Consider the following 22,052-nt stretch of genomic DNA (forward strand, 5'->3'; position numbering starts at 1 on the left):
TATGTTTTACTAATGTCTATATACAGATTCTACGTAGAAATGTAGTATCTGTAGGCAGGGGCGTGGATTTTAGGGCTGGCAAGTGTTCTGGTTTCCATTTGTAGTGCGCTTGTAGTCCGAGTAATACTGACCAATTCAGTATGAGCAGGCTGCAGCGTATGCAGGAAAAACAGTCTGTGTGGAGAGCGGTCATCTGACAACGATATACCTACTTATTAATCTCTATAAACAGACATCTGCATCAAGTTCAGCTAACAATCTGTTGTAGATCTAAAATTCAATTTGAGATAGGCCTAACTTCCCTTGACGTGCTGTCACAAAAGCTGTTCAGCGTTCAGATTTCAGACTTGCTCGAATGCATCAGATCGATCTAACCAACGAGCATTTTAAAAGTAGTTTTCTTCTCCTTTTGAGGACAGACCTGACAACGCTTCATTTTTAATAAACTGCATCATGATGTTGAACTTTCTGCAAAGGTAAGAGCTGTTAATTAAAGTAAATCACAAGAAAAAGGGTTTCTATTTCTGTAAACAGTGCAGCACGTGGAAGAGGAAGTCGTTTATCGCTAACCGCTGGTTACACGCCCGGCATTTTCACTGTTGTCCCAAGAGGCTAGTTGATATTTTACTAACAGGAGAGAGCCAGCAGGCTCTTCACATGCTCTTTAACCCAACTGCACAGAGTTGCATTAAACCAGTAACAATGTGGACACGCTGGTTGAGGCAGTAAGAGATAAAGTCCCTCGGAAAGATCCAAAATGATAACATTCATGCCAGAATACACACAAACCCGCCTTTCTCACAAGTTCCATCTCCTCTGCTCCGCTCTACATCTCTCTCGAACACATTTCACATCTCCTCATGTGATTTTTGTTGTTCTGAAAGGTTGGTTGATTAGTGAGGATTAAGTCCCTTTTGTGTGCCAACCAGTGATCATAAAGTATTAAGAAATTTGAATGAATGCGAAGACCTCGCTTCAAAGCATTGTTTAAAGAACTGTGAATTGCTTTATACATATTTTGCACACTGCCTGTAACTGTTGCTGGCTGCAAGAGAGCTTTCAGGAAGATAATACTCCACTATATTTGCTTTGCAGTCTTGAAACAGTTTGCCATTGAAAGGTGGCTAGAAAGCTGCACATAAAAAACTTGATCAGTGACGGGGAACGGAAGGAGGGGCTCCTCCCAGCGTTTCACGTGGGGACGTAGGAGGAGAAGGACAAACACAAACATCCCTACTCATTGCTCTCTGCCCGGTTATTGTGTGAAAATGTCCACGATTCAAACGCTGAGAGCTTTTGTTAACCAGAGGCTGTCTGCAGCTGTGGAGGAGATATTCGAGCTTCTGGAAACTACGATATCAAACTACGAAGAAGAGATCCGTCAGCGCGTGCTGCTGGAGGATGTTTCCCGACCTGAAAACAACACAAAGAAAGCAGGTTTGTGGACGGTTTGTTTGTTGCTTTCATGAAAGACATGGGTTAAAGTCTTTCACATGGTTTGCACAATGCTAACTCTAAATTTGCTACCTGGATAGCAGATAAAGTGTGTCAGTCTGTTAGCAAAATGTTAGCTTACCGCGGCTGCGTTTGGTTACTAATACAAGTCGGAAGTTGACCAATGTAGACTTTCATAATAAAAGCGCATATCATCACATCCAAATACATGGACATCTACATTTTATTGCTAGATAGATATGTAACATGAACTTAGTATTAAAATTAGTTTACAGACAAAAAAAAGACATAATTTCAACCTTGGTTAAGCTAGTTTTATTTGACTTTTGGTTTGAAGTAGATTCTTCCTCTTCAGGTGTAAGTGTGTTCCACCATCTCTGCCTTACTGCACTGGCACTGATTAGCCTGTTAAAATACTTTATGCAACTTACCGTAAATTATTATTAAAAAAAAATATTAGGACAGTTTGTAGTTATTCTTTGATCAGCCACTCCCTGATATAAATCAGAATTTTGCAAGACTTGGGATACATTTTATTTAAACAAAGAAAGGCTATGGCTGCTTGTGGTCACTCATGTTTATCATTTATCAGCTTTCAGTTCTTGAGAAGACATCTATGAGAAATACATATTTTTATATCCAAGTCAGGTACCAAAAAAATCGTATTGGATCTGAAACTGGTTTTGTATCAGCACTAATATCCCAGAAGGATACAGAGTTAGTAACGTGTATCAAAGCGACTGGAATGCATACTGGTAGAGAGAGGAGGATGAGACAGGAGCTTGGTGTGCCGGGTCCCCCAGCAGTCTAAGCCTATAGCAGCATATATAGGAGCTGGTCCAAGCCTGAGCCAGCCCTAACTAAAAGCTTTAGCAAAAAGGAAAGTTGAAAGCCTATTTTTAAAAGTGGAGAGGGTGTCTTAAGAGGTTCAATTTCTGATACTGATACAGTTTTACCCTTAGGTGTCCAAAAACATGTGAAAAAAGAAGATCAACATGAGCTGAGAAACAGTCCAAACCAAAAAGACCCAGAGCCCCCAAACACTGAAGAGGAGGAGGAGGAGGAGGAAGAAGAGGAGGAACCGTGGAGCAACAACGAGGGAGTGCAGCTTCAGGGACAGGAGGAGGATGATGCCACAAAGTACACATTCACTTCTGTCTCAGTTGAGAGTGAAGATGGTGGAGAGAAAGCTCCGTCGCCACACCTTCATCAAAGACAAACGGAGGACAGCAGAGAAGCAGAGCGTCCGATGAGCAGCGGAAGTCAAACCAGGGAGAAACGGTTCAGCTGCTCAGAGTGTGACAAAAGTTTTACTCAGAAGAAGGCGTTAGTTATTCACTTAAGAATTCATGCAGGAGAGAGACCGTACAGCTGCTCAATGTGTGACAAAACTTTTACTCAGAGGAAGACATTAGTCGTACACCTGAGAAGTCACACAGGGGAGAGACCGTTCGGCTGCCCATTCTGTGGACAACGTTTCGGTGTGAATGGAACTTTAAAGAGACACATTAGAGTTCATACAGGGGAGAAGCCATACAGCTGCAGTGTGTGCGGGAGGAGTTTTAGTTTGCTGACACGTCTTAAAAGCCATAAGTGTGCCGGTGTGAGCTGTAACAAGTAAAGTTGTCTGCTTTTGTGTAAAGCTGTGTGAAGACCAAAAATAACTGTGTTTAAACTGTGTTGAAAAAAACCACAGGAGGCGGCATTGGTACGAGTTGGTTTGGTCAGCTACCAGTGACAATTAAGTGCTGTGTGCATTTAGGTTAATTGTGTTAAAAACTAACGCTGCTTTTCTCTCTCATTATGTCATCAAGCATTTAAAGAAAACTGTGATATACTTTTAGTAGCGAAATAAACCATGTGAGGTGTTGGTTTGATTGAAAAGACGCCTCAATTATACCAATAAGTGACCAGCGAGGCTGTGTTGATGTGAAGTGTAGGTGAATTGGCCACATGCAGTGGGTCCACACTGTCCCTTTGCTTTTGGGAACGCATCCAGAGCCTCCCCACGCTCGGCAGCTCCCGTACCATGTGTCATCTGTCAGTTTGAGCTCCCCGTTAAAGCACCAGCAGCCCCCCAGAGGTTCCCCAAGCAAAGCTACCGTAGCCCAAACAGCTAATAATATTACTATTACCAATGATATAACTAACTATCATTAGCTCCGGTAGCTTCCAGAAACTCCATGTAGTAAATGAAATGTTCAAACACATATGTGCTGATTAGCCAAAAATGAATGCTGTGAATCTGCACTCCATTGCTCTTCCTCATCTACCCGATGTGTGTCTCAGTAAACTGAAATTGAATTTCAAGAATTAGAATTTTCAGATTATCTGTATTTAATTTCAGAATATTACATTTAGTTTCAAGTTTATTGGAATTCAGTTTCAAACTAATAAATTTAATTTCAAAACATAATTCAAGTCAAATTTGGAATTCAACTATTCAAGTTGAGCAATTCACATTCAAATTCAAATTGGCCTATGATAATTTAAATTCAGTTTCTACTGACACATTTCTGCCCCAAACCAAAACAACTTTCCAAAACCAAAACCCTACCACGCGTGCAAAGGTGACAGCAACGCTTATTTTCTCTTGCTTAGCTACTTATGATTAAATTCAACTGAATTCATTTAATAATGGTAAACATTTTTTTGGCAGTTGTGTCACATTATACAACAGTTAGTTCCAACCAAGTAATCTGATTGGATAAGAGGCATTCCATTAGTGCTGATATAAGATAAGATATAAGGTGAGCAGCATCACCACCATTAACACAGTGTGTGTGTGGGCTGAAAATGATAACAGGGTTGAAGGGACATTCAATATTTTAATATGACATGGACATATTTATTGTTTTTTGTTTGTTTGTTTCAGGTTTTTTTAAAAATATTTTACAAACAGAGCAACATAAATTAACAGGGTTGAACTTGGCATGAGTGTGGGCTAATTGTCCATGTTTTCTGAGTGGATGTTTAGTTGGCTAGCATTGTACACTTTGTATCATGCTCATTGGGGATGTTGACTTAAACAAAACAAGATAATTACAAATGCATTTTGCAGCCAACATAAAACCTGTACACTCCTACAGATGAGTGTCGAATCAAAGGATAGGAGAACATCAAGTGTAATATTTTGCAACAGAGTTTAATTTTTTTTCTTAAGTGTTGTTTGATATCACTTATTTGCAGGGTTGAAGCTTGAGCCCATCAAAGTGAATCTGACAATAAAAACAATGAAATATAGTAAGAAAATTCACTGAAACTCTGCTTTCGTTGTTTATCATGAGACTTCTCTTCTCACCTTTATGCTAGTGTCACATTGGCTGATCTACAATTTTAGAGGTAGTCTGTAAAACAAATCGAGAACAGCAAAAGAAAGAACTGGGCGGGTCAAAGTATTGAATCCTAAACATTTATTTAAATATAAGGGACGAAAATATATAGATTTTTAAAGGAACAGGAGGTTTAGTTTTGTAATTAGGAGGTGGTGGTAATGCACTTTAAACGGCACTGGCCAAGAAGAAGAAGAATGGTGGGGGAACATGCCTTTATCATAGGATATAGGAATTTTCTTTCTTTGTATTTTCTTTTTGTTTTATATATTTTTTTGCTTTATTATTTTTTTAATTCCCTTCATTTAACCTGAAGTACAGAATTTGAACATGATATTACATACTCCGGTATAGTAGGTGGCGGTATTCACTTTTTTACGTTGATAGCAATCCGCCAAACTATAATTTCAGAAAAGAAGAAGAAAGAAGTTTCCGGTATTTCGCACAACGCGGATGTCGACAACACGAGGAGAGACAGCCACACAAACTATTTCTGCCATTTCGTTGCTCGCAGGTTTTTGTGCGAAAATGTCCACGATTCAAACTGTGAAAGCTTTTGTTAACCAGAGACTGACTGCAGCTGTGGAGGAGATATTCGAACTCCTGGAAACTACCATATCAAACTACGAAGAAGAGATCTTCCGTCAGCGTAGACTGCTAGACGATGTGCCAAGACCGGAAAACGACATAAATACTGCAGGTTTGTGGTGTTTCTTCGTTGCTAAAGTGAGGGAATATTGCTGTTCTGGTGCTACATATCGTTTAGACGCCTGAATAGTAGGCGGTCGGTCCGAGGAAGGCTGTCAGAATGCTGCAGCAGCGTTCACAATAAAAGCACAAATCATCATGTAAATAGAAATGAACAGGACAGCATAACAAAAAAATACTATAATTATACTGCTAGGTTAGTACGTATACAACATTTAGGTCCGACCAAGTAATCTGATTGGACATGACTCTTCAATGTCATCACTCGAGGTTGAGCTGTTGTACTGAATATAAGCATGGCTTTGACCTGTGATGATCAGGTGTTTTCATTTCAAATGTCCCACAGCGATATTAATTACTGATCTCAAATACTTAAATACTAGTGTGAATGATCACTTCATCTCTTATTTGGACTGTATAAATGCATTGCATACGTAATCTTGTTTAGTTTCTCTGCAAATATACTTATTCAAATCTTCGAGTCATAGCCTTGTCTTTTTTCTACAGTTGATCTCTTAAGACTTAATCTCCAACAATAGTGATACTTGACTTTTGCTACTTTTAATAATTGTCCAATGAGGCATGCTGGCTTTGAACTGTCTGTGGGAGATATGAACGTATAAGAGTCTGTCTGTTATTGATTAAAAGCTCTCTGTAACTCTCTAGCTGTGCTGGAGGCCTTTCAATACCCTGTTTGAAGAGTTATTTTCAAGCCGAATAATTAAAGCCACTTCTGAATTTGCGCAGCACATCCTACTCAGCAAGGTAAAAGGCAATTGAATGTAGTATGACTGGCGCTACTACCGGCTACGATAGAAGACAATAATCTAATAAAACAATTTAGGGAGGAGATTAGTCCATGGTTGGGCATATCTCTTAGAATCAGGTTTGAAATAATCATCATGAACTTGAAAGCTCATAGGGTACTGCAATGGTTTGCATATGATTCAGAATTAATTCCTAGCAGAACAGAAAAGAGGTTAAAATCACCGGAAAGAGGACCAACAATATACTGGGAACAAGTTAAAGGAAATGAGCAATTTAAAGAACAGTACAACTTGAAGAATCAGGACTTTTAGAGGAGGTTGAGTTAGGAATTGTTAAAATGATCTCAGCATTTGAATCGGAGCTGGGTAGGAAGGTAATATCGAAACTATATATGTGTGTAGAAGATTTAAATGGAGATTGTGTTGGCTATATAAAAGAAAAGAGGGAGAAAGAGGCAAATATTGTGTTATCAGTGGAAGAATGCTCCCTTGCTCCCTCTCCTGGAGAGAGTACAGCTGGAAGAATATCACAAGACTTTATAACACCGGCTCAGAAAATAATATCAAGATAAGGTGTTGGAGAAATTGTGGAAAGAAAAAAGCCAATCTAAGATTCTCGCTGTTAATGAAGACAAAGCAGTAAAACAGAAAATAAGACAAAATTTCTGATTGTTTCACAGCGGTTCTTTTAAACAATAGACTAATTCGCTCACACACCTCTGCACAACCCTGCAGGAAGGTACAGGATTAAGTTTGTCTGCAGTTGAAGCCGCCCTCCGTCACCTGCAACTCTAGTATGACAACGACATAGAAGACTGCTCTCATTCACAGGTCGGCAAATACTGACATTTTGTAAAGTCATTGCCGTCTCATAAAGTCTGTTACAGTCAGAACAGAGAGACGGTGATGTCATCTGGTCTCCATGTTTTCATTTAGTCCTAACCTGTGGACTGTGAGCTAAACACTGCACAATTATTGACACCCATAAATGTCCAAAACATGGCAAATTGAAAAGAAATTGAAAACGTATAGGAGAGCAAAGTGGTTAAAATGAATTGCTAATAATGAATTGTTAAGGTTTGTAAATGTTGCAATTGGTCTTAATTTCAGGTGTCCAAAAACTGATTGTCAAAAAAGATGATCAGCATGAAGGGAGGAACAGTCTGGACCACAAGGACCCACAGCTCCAACACATTAAAGAGGAGGAGGAGGAATTGTGGAGCAGCAAGAAGCGAGAGGAGCTTCAAGGACAAGAGGGGGATGATACCATGAAGTTCACATTCACTGTGAAGAGTGAAGATTATGAAGAGAAAACTCAGCTCCATCCAAAACAAGCTGAGGAGAGCAGAGAGGCAGCTATTCTACCAAGCAGCTCAGCTGAACAGCTGGAAACAGAAACTGACAGCAGTCGTCAGCTGTTGTCTTTACAAAGCTGCGACTCAGAGACTGAGGATAGTGATGATTATTGGAAGGAGACAGGAGAACAAGAGGCAGGTTCAGACAGCAGAGTAAAACGTATTCGATTTAAAAACAAGGAGCGGCCATTTAGTTGCACGCTTTGTGGTAAAAGTTTTGGCATCAAAGGAAATCTGCATGCCCACATGAGAAGCCATACAGGGGAGAAGCCTTTCTCCTGCACAGTCTGTAACAGGAGTTTCAGTTCAAATGACAATATGAAGCGTCATATGAGAAGTCACACCGGGGAGAAACCATTCAGCTGCTCAGTGTGTAACAGAAGCTTTGGTCAGAAGAAGGCATTAGTTGCACACTTGAGAATTCATACAGGTGAGAGACCGTACAGCTGCTCCATGTGTGACAAAAGTTTTAGTCAGAAGATAACATTAATTACGCACTTGAGATGTCACACGGGGGAGAAACCTTATGGCTGCTCAATCTGTGGAAGATTTTTCAGTCACCAAGCATCTTTGAAGGCACACATTAGAGTTCATACAGGGGAAAAACCATACAGCTGCAGTGTGTGTGGAAGGAGTTTTAATGTGCTGGGAAATTGTAAAAGCCATAAGTGTACTGGTGTGAAAAGTAACAAGTGAAGTTGTCTGCTTTGTGTTTTCAAACTGATATTTGTCTGAAACTGCATTCAGACCACAAACAGCATTTTGTTCAAAAAGTCACAAGTTGGTTCTTGTGGGTTGCGTCAACTAAATTTTTGATTTGGTTTTTGATACGATAAGATAACATTTTCCATAACATCTATGGAAATATTCATTTAAACTGACAAACTCAACTTCAGTTTCCCTCTCTTGGGCGCCACCTAATGCGATTTATGGTAATGGTGGGAGTACACTTCCCAATTTAACCAGACGTCTACGGCAGGGTCCCTTTGTCGTGGTTGTAACTTGATTTTCTTTGCTGGCTTCAGTTAGAAAAAAATAATTTATGAAAAAAATAAAGTCAGTCGAAACTCCAAGTTTCATTTTCTTTTTCGTGAAAGTTTTATTGTAAAGAAGAAGGAAAGAGTTGTGAGAATAAAGGTAATATATTTTTAACATATGGCCCTAAACTCTTCTGTATTTAATGCTCCATTTAAAAAAGCATAAGGTAAACATTGGATTAACGTTTACTTTACAAAAGAATCTACGAGGAAAATGCACTGGCATGTACTTAACGGGTCAACACAGTCTATTTGTGGATGGCGCTGGGTTGTACGCTAAACCAAGCCCTCTATCATGGACTGGTTAAAAGAAATCAACATAGCCTACCAGTCAGAAAAGTAAAGCCAATAGGGTATTGTCTTAAATTGGTCTTTTTTTCTAATGGCCACTGGTTGAAACACAAAAAGTCTTATTGTATAGAAGTCGAGAGAAAATGAAGTGACTTCTTACTGGATTTATTACCTTATTCATTATTTTCCTCATGAGGAGGTTATGGTAAAATTGATAATGAAGCAGGTTATGCTTTAGGGCGTGGCTACATGTGATTGGCAAGTTACAATCAAGGATGACTTAAAAACATTTTTAAAGCCTGTTTTTCAATGGCAAATATAAGCATCCCAATATTGTCACAGTTACAATATATTATGGCTGTAATACCAAATCTCTGATCAAGGCCTTTTTGGAACTGCTTTTAACCTCTGATGCCGATTTTTTTTCTTCTCATAGTTCCTCTTAATGTGTTTCTTTTTTCTGTTCTTATTTTGATTCTTTAGTTATTTTTAATAAGGTTAAGTGACTTTGAGTACCTTGAAAAGTGCTATACAAATTAAATGTATTATTATTATTATTATTATTATTATTATTATTATTACCTTGCAGATTTACGGTAGCATTAGCTTATAACTTGGGTTTGCTACCCACCGCTGCTCTCCAGCTCCAACCTAGTCACTTCTGGCTTCAAGAAACAAGTTGGCGATGGACAAAATGCCAACTTGACGCTTTAAAACAGTAGTCCACAGACCAATGTGCTATGTCACAGTGGCTAAGTCCACTTCTTATACACAGTTTTTGCCTTTTATCTAAGTCTCAATACCAGGCTTGGGTAGCTGACTACCTGCAGCTTCTCCTTAGAGATGACTAAGTAAAGTTTTCTCTTTGGGATGTAACTACACTGCTCAAAAAAAATAAAGGGAACACTTAAACAACACATCCTAGATCTCGATGAATGAAATATTCCAGTTGAAAATCTTTATTCATTACATAGTGGAATGCGTTGAGATCAAAATAACATAAGAATACTCAAAGGAAATCAAAATCATTAACCCATGGAGGTCTGGATTCAGAATCATACTCAAAATAAAAGTGGAAAAATCAGATCACAGGCTGATCCAACTTCTGTGGAAATTCCTCAAGACAATTCAGAATGAGGCTCAGTAGTGTGCGTGGCCTCAATGTGCCTGTATAGTGCATACAGATATATATATATATATATATATATATATATATATGTATATATTATATATGTATATATATACATATATATATATATATATATATATGTGTGTATATATTATGTATATATATACATGTATATGTATATGTATATATGTGTATATATATATATATATACCTAATGGCAGTCAGGGTACCTCTGGGTAGCACATGGATTTGGCATAAATCTTGAGCATCGGTGCAGATGTATACGTTTTTTAATGAGTTAACTTGTCTTTACATGAGGATTTATTCTGAAAATTTTAGACCGGAAGTCGCCGTATTGTCGCTGCCGGCCAGAACACGGAAGTAAATGGTTGTAGCTGTGAACATAGACCGCTTGATTGGGTGTAGTTAATAGTTTAAACATGTCTAAAGTGGAAATGTTGAGAGTCGTGGTGAATCAGCGTTTAGCTGCAGCCGCCGAAGAAATATTAGGACTCTTTGTAAGGACCATTTCTGAGTATGAAGAGGAACTTTATCTCTCAAAGCAGGAGAACGAGCGACAACGCAAACTAGACGCTGTTTTGAAGCCGGAAGTTCGGTTAAACAGGACAGGTTGGTAGTCGAAGTCGTAGTAGAAGCCTGAAGTTGTAATTTCCAAGCACGTGGATTAATGTTCGGTCTATAAACTGTATAGTACGGTCTAGACCTACTCCTTTTTAAGTGTCTTGAGATTACTTTAGTTATTATATAGCGCAATATAAGTAAAAAAGATGATTGATGAATGATTAGACAGGTCCATGTTCTGCGCAGAAAATATGGACAGGAACAAATTTTACAGTGATGGGTACGTTTAATGCTTTTTTTTATAATACTAGATGAACTAGTATGATGCCAACTTCTCTTGGTCTTAGCTTGCTGTACTGTGACGGTATCTGTTGCTAGGACAGATCTTTTCGGTTCAAAACAACATTTTCTATGTTTATGAAACGTCGACACTACTCGACTATTTGGAGACACTGCTGATCACATTTTAGTTTTAAAACTGCAGGTTCATTTTTTATTGTGCACATCTAAAACGTAAGTTAGAATGTAACTACGGTTCAATTTATTCTGGCGGAACAATGAAATTACTCAACAATAAAATGATAATTTGATTTGTAATTCGATTAAAAATGATCGAACTGAGACTTTTAAATAAAGACACAGACACTCAGATTCTTATCAGTTGCAAGTATCACATCTGAAAGATAAACATATTATTAGAACTTAAAGCAATACATCAAATTACAATCACTTTTCAATTTGATAAATATTGATTAATATTGTTCTCCATTAAATTAATATAGACATAGAAAATTAATAGTAGGAAAAAACACCTCTTGGCATGTCTCATGTGTAGTTCAAAAGAGTGCAAGGGAGAGCAGTCTTTAAATAAGGAGTGATCAGGTGAATTTAGTCAGGCTAACAAGGGTTGACAAAGAATACAAATGAGCAAACCAATGTCGAGGAAAGGAGAGGCAAGGCAAATGCTGCATTAATTTGTTTTTGTTTTTAGTGTTTTCTGCAGATATTCAGCAGGACCCAGAGCCCCCACAGATCAAAGAGGAGGCTGAGCAGCTCTGGAGCAGTCAGGAGGGAGAGCAGCTTCAAGAACCTGTCCCTGTGAAAAGTGAAGACGATGAAGAGAAGGCTCAGATCTCACCGCTTCAGCAAAGTCACACTGCAGCCAGCAGCTCCGCCCAAGAGATGGGAACACAGTGTAATGACGAGGGCTGTGGAGTATCAGTTCCAGATATTTATCCCAATGACGAAGATGAGACTCCGGAGTCATCCAAACAAGCTGAGCAGCAGAGCAGGGAACATCAGTCAGATTCAAACACTGTGAAGCTAAAGCAGACAGGAAGCAGTGATGACAGGACTTCAGACTCTTCTGAGTCTGAGAGGGAAAACAGTGACGATGACTGGGAGGAGTCAATGAAACCTAAGTCGGTTTTAAAAACACTGAAAAGCAAAGGTGTTACTGCAGTTGATAAAAGTTGTAACACGATTAAGAAGTCTTTTAGGTGTTTTGGGTGTGGTAAAACATTTGACCCTGAGAACTGTGTGAAGAGCCACACGAACAGTCCTTCAGCAGAGAACCTGTTGTATTGTTCAGTTTGTGTTCCAAGACCCACACAGATTCCAAATGTAGTCATATGTAAGAGAAGTGATTCAAGAAAACCCTTCAGCTGTTCCGTTTGTAAGAAACAATTTAGTTTCAAAGCAGATATTGTGCGGCATTTCAGGATCCACACCGGAGAGAAACCCTTCAGCTGCTCAGTTTGTGGTAAAAGATTTGCTCTGAGCTCAGGTCAAATCTCCCACATGAGAACCCACACAGGAGAGAAACCCTTCAGCTGCTCGGTTTGTGGTAAAGGATTTGCTCAAAGATCAGGTCAAATCACCCACATGAGAACCCACACGGGAGAGAAACCGTTTAGCTGCTCAGTTTGTGGACAGAAATTTACTCAAAAAGTCAATTTGACCCAGCACATGACGCTCCACACAGGTCAGAAGTCATTCAGCTGTCCTGTTTGTGGGAGGAAATTCACCAGAAAGTCAAGTGTGAAAAAACACAAGTGTGGGGGCAGCTGTGGCTCAGTGGAGTCGGTCATCTCTCAATCAGAAGGTCGTTGGTTTGATCAACGTATCCTTGGGCAAGACACTGAACCCCAAATTGCTCCTGAAGGCTTAGCTATCAGGTATGAATGGGCATAGATCTGATTGGACTTTGGCACTTACACGTGGCATGTAGTGTAGCACTAACTAGTGGTTAGAAGACCAGAAAAGCACTATATAAGTACAGGCCATTTACCATGGAGTTATACCAGTGAAATATGCAAGTTGAACTTAGTTTATCTTTGTGTTGCTCTACAAAAAAAAAAGACACCTTTTATTCAAGGGATTGTTTGTCAAAGCATGGTAGCAGAGTGTCTGATGCACATTAACTTAACAGCACCTTAACTCTCCAGAAAGCCATTCATTTTCTGACATTCTCTCCTATTTCTTCCACAAAACATGCCGACCACTCTGCCGTGACTGCCTTTTCTGTCTCTGCTGAGTTCTGTTTGGAACCAGGACATGTTTTGATGATTTGTTGATCATGAAGTTTTAAATAATTCAGTTGAAGAGAGGGGGTGGTGGACTGTTTTAGAACTGATACTTTTGATCACGCTTGTTCGTTCAGTGAAACACATGAAGCCTAAGCCATGGTTTATCACCAGGATATGTCCAGCCAATCAGAATGGGCCAATGGGAGGTCATTTATAAATGAACATTTACTTTTATACACAAAGGATGAGGAAATACCAAAGAAATGTAATCTATTCATGATTACCTGATCACATAGCCCACGTTTTCCTCATGTGACAGACTGTCACATGCGGGGTTAGTGAAGTCAGAAGGGATTGATAGATGACCTTGTGTTCCTTTCTATCTTAATAAGATAAGTTAATCCTTTATTTATCCCCAGGGGGGAAATTTGGGATAATATGGCATTTGTTGACCACAAGAGAAACACTGCCAGTGTTTTAAAGCCTTAATCTTTAGTTAATATTGTACATATTTCTTTGTTTGAGATAACCAAACATTAAATGCTTTTGCAACCACCACCTCTATGTTGACTGAAAAGAAAGCTCTTGATGACAGTGTTATTGATTCTAATTTATTCAGACTGGTGCGGGGGGCTTTCTCCTGATGCAAGAGTTTAGTTAGTGTAGAAATGCAGGACATTTGTTTAAAATTACAATTTTAAAACATAACAAGGCTTGCATGCATAAAAACACAGCCAATCTCAAAGTAACACGTGTTAAGATTCTTTATCTTGTCTGTTACCTTTTTTTCTTGCCCTTCCACAGACTTAATGAGAAGATATTGATGCTATTGATGATGATGATGATGACATTGAGGATGTTGCTGATGTTGATTAGGATATTCATGATGATGATGACGACTATCTTGACCTTGTTGATGCTGTTTATGATGATTAAAAAATAAAGATGTGTGCACTGCTTGTCGGCACCAGTGTCCGATCACACTTGAAGCTGTTTGTTGGCTCTTACTGACTTTGTTCCCTCCTGTCTTGATCGTTGCTTGTGTTGTATTAACTCACAGACGTTGCTTTGGGCAAAAGCATCTGCTAATTGAAATTTTAACATTGTAATAAGGATACAGATCAGGAAACAGGGATTTTATTGTAGACAGAAAATCACTTCAGTGTAAAATAACTGCACTCTGCTGGATTTTGGCATATACTTTGAGCATTAGTGCAGATTTCTAAATTTTTTAGTGAGTTTGCTTCTGAAGATTGGAAAATGGAGTTGGAGTGCATAACTGAAAATGGAGACACCCTAGGATACTTCCGGACCCTATTGTAGAGCTCACATTGCTAGATAAAAAAGATCAGAAGTTTATATTACAACCATTACAAGTAATAAATACATATATAGAAAATAAATACTACAGCTATATCCAAATGTATACAGATGCTTCAAATAACTTAGCTGACAAAGTATGTATTTCAGTCGTCAATAAAAGAATCAGTAATGGTTCATCAGTATACATTGGGGGGATGCAAATTCACAAAAGAAGCCACAAAAAAGATGCTTATAGACATCATAGTGCCCTTTAGTAAATCAGAAATGAAGACCACAATTAAACACAAACTGAAACAAAAAAAAGCAGAGGGAAGAAGAGAGAACAGGAAGGTGGTTCTGCAGAATTCAAAGGAAAGTTGGTGTGGCAAATAACACAAGAACCAGAAGAGATAAAAGTATATAATATCCAGGTTACGTTTTGGGCACACAAGATTAAACAGTACATTGTATAAAATGGGAAAACATACGACAGGAAGATGTGAATTTTGTAGTATGGAAGAAGATCTCGAAAGTGTTATGCTTCACTGTTCAAAATATGATGCAGAAAGATGATATTAAATTGAATTGTACTATGATCTTAAAAATATTATTGGTTGTGGTTACAGTGTCATTCATACATACATACATACATACATACACACACACACACACACATACGTATATGTATGTATACATACGTAGAAGAAGAAGGATTTATTCTGAAAGTTTTAGACCGGAAGTTGCCAGGCAGAACACGGAAGTAAATGGTTGTGTCTGCGAACGTCGACAACGTGGTGGAGTATATTTGACAGTTTAAACATGTCTAAAGTAGAAATGTTGAGAGTCGTGGTGAATCAGCATTTAGCTGCTGCCGCCGAAGAAATATTAGGACTCTTTGTGAGGGCCATATCTGAGTATGAAGAGGAACTGTATCTCTCAAGGCGGGAGAACGAGCGACAACGCAAACTGCTAGACGCTGTTTTGAAGCCGGAAGTTCGGTTACACAGAACAGGTTGGTAGTCGTAGTAGAAGCTTGAAGTTTTAATGTGCAATGCTATATCAGTGTCAGCTGATCCAGCCTAACGCGAGCTCAGATATGTAAACAGACAAATAACAATTTTGATCGGCCGGTTATTTACGGTTTAATAGTCTGTAGTTACACAGTGTGCATAATCATTACACCATGTTCCCGACTATTTATACAGCCTGTTGTTCCCACACAGAAGTAGGTACATGAAAATCTTTTACCGTGATGGATGTCTTTAATGCTTCTCACATTGATCGGCTGTTTGCAGGAAGAGTCTTCAACACAACTGGCCACGCAACTCCGGCTTCATATAGGCCTACATTTTGATAATGACAGATAATCCAATGTATGATGCCAACTTCTCTTGGTCCCAATTTGTTGTGATGTTACAGTATCTGGTGCTAGGATAAATCTTTTCTGTTCAAAGCAACTTTTTCTGCATTTATGCAAAGCGTCCACTCTACTCCCACGTTTTACAACCCACTAATGGAGACTTTTGGAGACACTGCTGATCACATTTTGGTTTTAAAACTAAATAAATTGAGAAAATATAGGAGAGCATAGGGGTTAAAATGAATTGCTACTAATAAATTGTTATGGTTTGTAACAGTTGCAATTGGTCTTGATTTCAGGTGTTCAAAAACAGTTTGTAAATAAAGAAGATAAGCGTGAGTGGAGGAACAGTCTGGACCACAAGAACCCACAGCTCCGACACATTAAAGAGGAGGAGGAGGAATTGTGGAGCAGCCAGAAGCGAGAGCAGCTTCAAGGACAAGAGGGGGATGATACCATGAAGTTCACATTTACTGTGAAGAGTGAAGAATATGAAGAGAAAACTCGGCTCCATCAAAAGAAAACTGAGGAGAGCAGAGAGGCAGCTATTCTACCAAGCAGCTCAGCTGAACAGCTGGAAACAGAAACTGACAGCAGTCGTCAGCTGGTATCTTTACAAAGCTGCGACTCAGAGACTGAGGATAGTGATGATTATTGGAAGGAGACAAGAAAACAAGAGGCAGGTTCAGACAGCAGAGTAAAACGTATTCGATTTAAAAACAAGGAGCGGCCATTTAGTTGCACAGTTTGTGGTAAAAGTTTAAGCAGCAAAGGAAATCTGTATGCCCACATGAGAAGCCATACAGGGGAGAAGCCTTTCTCCTGCACAGTCTGTAACAGAAGTTTCAGTTCAAAGGACAATATGAAGCGCCATATGAGAAGTCACACCGGGGAGAAACCATTCAGCTGCTCAGTGTGTAACAGAAGCTTTGGTCAGAAGAAGGCATTAGTCGCACACTTGAGAATTCATACAGGTGAGAGACCGTACAGCTGCTCCATGTGTGACAAAAGTTTTAGTCAGAAGAAGACATTAATTACGCACTTGAGAAATCACACGGGGGAGAAACCTTATGGCTGCTCAATCTGTGGAAGATTTTTCAGTCAGAAAGTATCTTTGAAGGCACACATTAGAGTTCATACAGGGGAAAAACCATACAGCTGCAGTGTGTGTGGAAGGAGTTTTAATGTGCGGGGAAATTGTAAAAGCCATAAGTGTACTGGTGTGAAAAGTAACAAGTGAAGTTGTCTGCTTTGTGTTTTCAAACTGATATTTGTCTGAAACTGCATTCAGACCACAAACAGCGTTTTGTTCAAAAAGTCACAAGTTGGTTCTTGTGGGTTGCGTCAACTAACAGTAAATATTAATTCGTTTTTGATACTGTATGATAACATTTTCCATAACATCTGTGGAAATAATAATTTAACAATTATTACATATAGAAGAAGACTAAGGCCATGTAAAAAATAGCTTATACCTTCGTTAGCCTACCCGTAACATTATGCCGCCCAGACTGGCAAAAACACCGTTCTGTCGGCGAAGATAAGTTTAGCCATAATTTGCTCAAGGCAGCCCTTGGAGGACGAAACCGTAGCTCCAACCATGTGGTTACAGCGAAGAGTCATTGGCTATCTGCTTTTATTTCAAGCTTATAGTTTAGACCTGCGTTCGCAGATTATCTGCAAGAAGATTCAAGGGACATCTTTGATGATGATGTGGGCTTATGTAGGCAGGGCTGCCCTATGTCATCCCAGGTCACATGTGACTTTGTTGACATTAAATTCTCAACCGGCGCATGTGCGAGATGGATAACATCCAGTGTTAAGCACTGCCTCTGGCGATCAGTAAGAATGAAATATAACAGTAGTCCACAGACCAGTGTGCTATGTCACGGTGGCTGCATCAACTTCTTACCCACAGTTTTTGCCTTTCCGCTAAGTTTCAATAGCAGACTTGGGTAGCTGAGAGATGACTAAGTAAAGTTTTCTCTTTGGGATGAAGCTATTTTCACCAACACTGGTATTTAGTTATCATCAAAGTATGCATGTGGGGTTTCTTCCACAAAGCAAACACCAACAAAGATTTGTAAATGTAATGAAGTGCAGAATCTGTCAAACCATATGTAATACAGATATACAGAGAGATGGTAAGAATATATTTTTTAGTCTAAAGCTGTCCTATTGACATTAAGGGTTTCTTGGTTGATGTATTTTGTCAAATTACATTTTCAATATCAAACAAGAAAAACAGCCGGTAGCTGCCAGTAGCCTCTGGGTGCTGGGGTGAATATAGAGGGAAAGGCTGCAAAACATACTTTTATTGGTCACATGTAATCATCATAATAATCATGTAATCTTGCCTTTCCACAAACTTAATGATACAAATACAGGTCAGGAAACAGGGATTTTGTTGTAGACAGAAAATCACTTCAGTGTAAAATGTCTGTATTGTAAATATAAAAAGATTAAATAAATAAAAATAACACAGACTCCTGCTGTATTTTGGCATATAGTTTGAGCATCATTGCAGATTTATATATTTTTTAATGAGTTAACTTCTCTTACGAGAATTTGGATTTATTCTGAAAGTTTTAGACCGGAAGTTGCCGTATTGTCACTGCCGGGCAGAACACAGAAGTAAATGGTTGTGGCTGCGAATGTCGAAAGCTCAATAGAGTGTTTGACAGTTTAAACATGTCTAAAGTGGAAATGTTGCGAGTTGTGATGAATCAGAGTTAAGCTGCAGCCACCGAAGAAATATTTGGACTGTTTGATAGGACCATATCTGAGTATGAAGTAGGGATGGGCATTTGGATTTTCTTTTTGACCGGTTAACCGACACTCTTAATAGTTAATAACCGGTTAACCTACAAGATTAAAATGTACTTTTTGGATTGGATAATAGTCTTCTTTAGAAGGAGCAGCCAGAGATCGACAACAAGCTCTCCGTCATGCGCACTCATTCTGATGCGTGCTCTCCCCAATACTCGCAGAAACACACACACGCAACTAAGAGGTAAATTTATTATTATCCTCAGTCATAACTACCTGTAGCACCGACAGTCATGGCCACAGATATTAATACACTGTCCAGTGTCTATTTTACGCACGCACGTGAACATATAGCTGTGTGAAAACAACACAAGGCTGTGGAAACTGGAAAGAAAAGACAAGTTAAAGTGCACATCCCTAGTGTGAAGAGGAACTTTATCTGTCAAAGCGGGAGAAAGAGGGACAAAGCAAACTAGACGCTCTTTTGAAGCCGGAAGTTCGGTTACACAGAACAGGCTGGTAGTCGAAGTTGTAATAGAAGCCTGAAGTTTTAATGTACAATGTTATATCAGTGTCAACTCATACAGCCTAATGCGAGATTGAGCTCAGATCTGTAAACAGACATATGACAAATTTGATGAACAGGTTATTTACTGTTTAATAGGCTGTAGTTACACAGTGTGCATAAATGGTGGATTAATGTTTGGCCTCTGTGAATAGTATAGTACGGTCTAAACCTACTCTTTTTGTTAGATTTCTTGATATTGCTTTAGTTATGACATAGCGCTATATAAATACAAAAGTGATTGATGAATGATTAGACAAGTCCATGTTCTGCACAGACCATAAGTACAGGTAAATTTTAACAGTGATGGGTACGTTTAATGCTTCACTACGACGGAGTATTAGGGCCACATTAAAGAAAAAAAAAATTAAGATTTCGAGAATAAAGTCGTAATTTTACTAGAAAAAAGTAATAATATTACGAGAATAACTTTAACTTTTGTGACTTAATTAAACAGACTGCTGATGAACACAGTCCACAAACCAGACAGAAAAAATAAAACAAACATAGGGCCCAGGTTTAAAAATGCAGGATTTACCATTTAAGGCAAGGGTAATAAAATCATGTAGTTATGTTACAGTAACAGTAAATATAAAACATGGTAAATTCTAGTTTAATCAGTCTGCGATAAAAGCCGCATACTGGAAATCAGACCGGCGGTACTATGCTGCGCTATGTTGACGCAGAAAAAAAATGTGATTAATACTTGGTGTGTTTGAGCTGAGTTTAATATATGATAAATTATTTACAAAAGTCAGTGTGTGTTAAGTAGCAGGTTTTAAGAGTTAAAGGTTTAAACTCTTCGCCTGAACAAGGTTTATTCTCAAAAATCAATATGTTACATTAAAACAAAGGAGGACAAAACACACATGGAAAGTATCACATCTGAAAGATAAAAGAGCAGTCTTTTAATAAATAGTGATCAGATGAATTTAGTCAGGCTAACAAGGGTTGACAAAGAATACAAATGAGCAAACCAATGTTGAGGAAAGGAGAGGCAAGGAAGTGGTAAAAGGCTAAAAAGAGACTTACTACTACCTTTACTACTGTATGTGTCTGCATTAATTTGTTTTTGTTTTTAGTGTTTTCTGCAGATATTCAGCAGGACCCAGAGCCCCCACAGATCAAAGAGGAGGCTGAGCAGCTCTGGAGCAGTCAGGAGGGAGAGCAGCTTCAAGAACCTGTCCCTGTGAAAAGTGAAGACGATGAAGACAAGGCTCAGATCTCACCGCTTCAGCAAAGTCAAAGTGCAGCCAGCAGCTCCGCCCAAGAGATGGGAACACAGTGTAATGACGAGGGCTGTGGAGTATCAGTTCCAGATATTTATCCCAATGACGAAGATGAGACTCCGGAGTCATCCAAACAAGCTGAGCAGCAGAGCAGGGAACATCAGTCAGATTCAAACACTGTGAAGCTAAAGCAGACAGGAAGCAGTGATGACAGGACTTCAGACTCTTCTGAGTCTGAGAGGGAAAACAGTGACGATGACTGGGAGGAGTCAATGAAACCTAAGTCGGTTTTAAAAACACTGAAAAGCAAAGGTGTTACTGCAGTTGATAAAAGTTGTAACACGATTAAGAAGTCTTTTAGGTGTTTTGGGTGTGGTAAAACATTTGACCCTGAGAACTGTGTGAAGAGCCACACGAACAGTCCTTCAGCAGAGAACCTGTTGTATTGTTCAGTTTGTGTTCAAAGACCCACACAGATTCCAAATGTAGTCATATGTAAGAGAAGTGATTCAAGAAAACCCTTCAGCTGTTCAGTTTGTAAGAAACAATTTAGTAAAGCAGATGCTGTGCGGCATATCAAGATTCACACGAGGGAGAAACCCTTCAGCTGCTCAGTTTGTGGTAAAAGATTTGCTCATAGATCAGGTCGAATCACCCACATGAGAACCCACACAGGAGAGAAACCCTTTAGCTGTTCAGTCTGTAATCAACGATTCATCCGCAGTGAAAATCTTGCCCGACACATGAGGATCCATACAGAAGAGAAACCCTTCAGCTGCTCAGTGTGTAAAAAAAGATTTGCACAAAAAGGAAATTTGACCCAACACATGACGCTCCACACAGGTCAGAAGCCATTCAGCTGTCCTGTTTGTGGGATGAAATTCACCAGAAAGTCAAGTTTAAAAAGACACAAGACTACCTGTTGGTAATGTAAATGGTTTTTTTTACAATTTGTTACTTGATATGTTACTTTTTAATTGAGGTTTCTTTGGAACCAGAACATGTTTGACATGATAAATTGTTAAGTAATAACTGTAAAGATTTGTTGATCATGAAAAGTTTTAAATAATTCAGTTGAAGAGAGGGGGTGGTGGACTGTTTCAGAACTGATACTTTTGATCACACTTGTCGTTAAGTGAATCACATGTAGCCTAAACAATGGTTTATCACCAGGATATGTCCAGCCAATCAGAATAAGGAAGGAGGGTCAATGGGAGGTCATTTATAAATGAACATTTACTTTTATACACAAAGGATGATGAAATGGCTTAACGTCAGGATACCAAAGAAATGTAATCAATTGATAACATATAGGATGTTGAAAGATATACTTGAAAATTACAGTGTAAATGTGACAGGCTGACTGAAAAGAACGCTGTTGATGACAAGGTCACTTATTGATTAAAGTATGTTTGTTATATTTGCACTAATTTAAATTTGTGTCATTTATGAAGCTGCGCAACACCTGACATGCAAGAATTAAATTACTTTTACTATGTTCAGAGGTACGACAGACAGCAGATAGTTGGATTGGTAGTTTATCTGAGAGAGCGTCAAGTTTAAAACATTTCTGATCTACAATAAAGTTGCTGCTTGACAGGTCTTTCGGACTGTCACCTGGAGAAAAATGCATATATTAGCAC

At 38.8% G+C, this 22,052-nt stretch overlaps 3 protein-coding genes across 3 annotated transcripts; all 3 read left to right on the top strand.

Annotated features, from left to right (window-relative positions):
• Positions 1–1,259: 1,259 nt before the first annotated feature.
• On the top strand, positions 1,260–4,657 carry LOC138612711 (glutamic acid-rich protein-like). The gene is made up of 3 exons (XM_069686114.1): positions 1,260–1,437; positions 2,418–2,595; positions 4,645–4,657. The coding sequence occupies exons 1-3, from the start codon at positions 1,269–1,271 to the stop codon at positions 4,655–4,657; spliced, it is 360 nt and encodes a 119-aa protein (XP_069542215.1). The 5' UTR covers positions 1,260–1,268.
• A 584-nt stretch (positions 4,658–5,241) lies between these two features.
• On the top strand, positions 5,242–12,849 carry LOC138612712 (zinc finger protein 271-like). The gene is made up of 3 exons (XM_069686115.1): positions 5,242–5,487; positions 7,373–8,047; positions 11,648–12,849. Exons 1-3 carry the CDS (start codon positions 5,316–5,318, stop codon positions 12,847–12,849), a joined length of 2,049 nt encoding a protein of 682 aa, XP_069542216.1. The 5' UTR covers positions 5,242–5,315.
• Positions 12,850–15,305: 2,456 nt separating this feature from the next.
• On the top strand, positions 15,306–21,338 carry LOC138612713 (zinc finger protein OZF-like). Its single transcript, XM_069686116.1, has 3 exons — positions 15,306–15,498; positions 16,146–17,045; positions 20,968–21,338. Exons 1-3 carry the CDS (start codon positions 15,306–15,308, stop codon positions 21,336–21,338), a joined length of 1,464 nt encoding a protein of 487 aa, XP_069542217.1.
• Positions 21,339–22,052: the final 714 nt, after the last annotated feature.

This window comes from Semicossyphus pulcher, unplaced genomic scaffold (assembly GCF_022749685.1).
Source record: "Semicossyphus pulcher isolate SPU_LCO1_2020_fin unplaced genomic scaffold, fSemPul1.0.p SCAF_8, whole genome shotgun sequence".
NCBI classification, from domain to species: domain Eukaryota; kingdom Metazoa; phylum Chordata; class Actinopteri; order Labriformes; family Labridae; genus Semicossyphus; species Semicossyphus pulcher.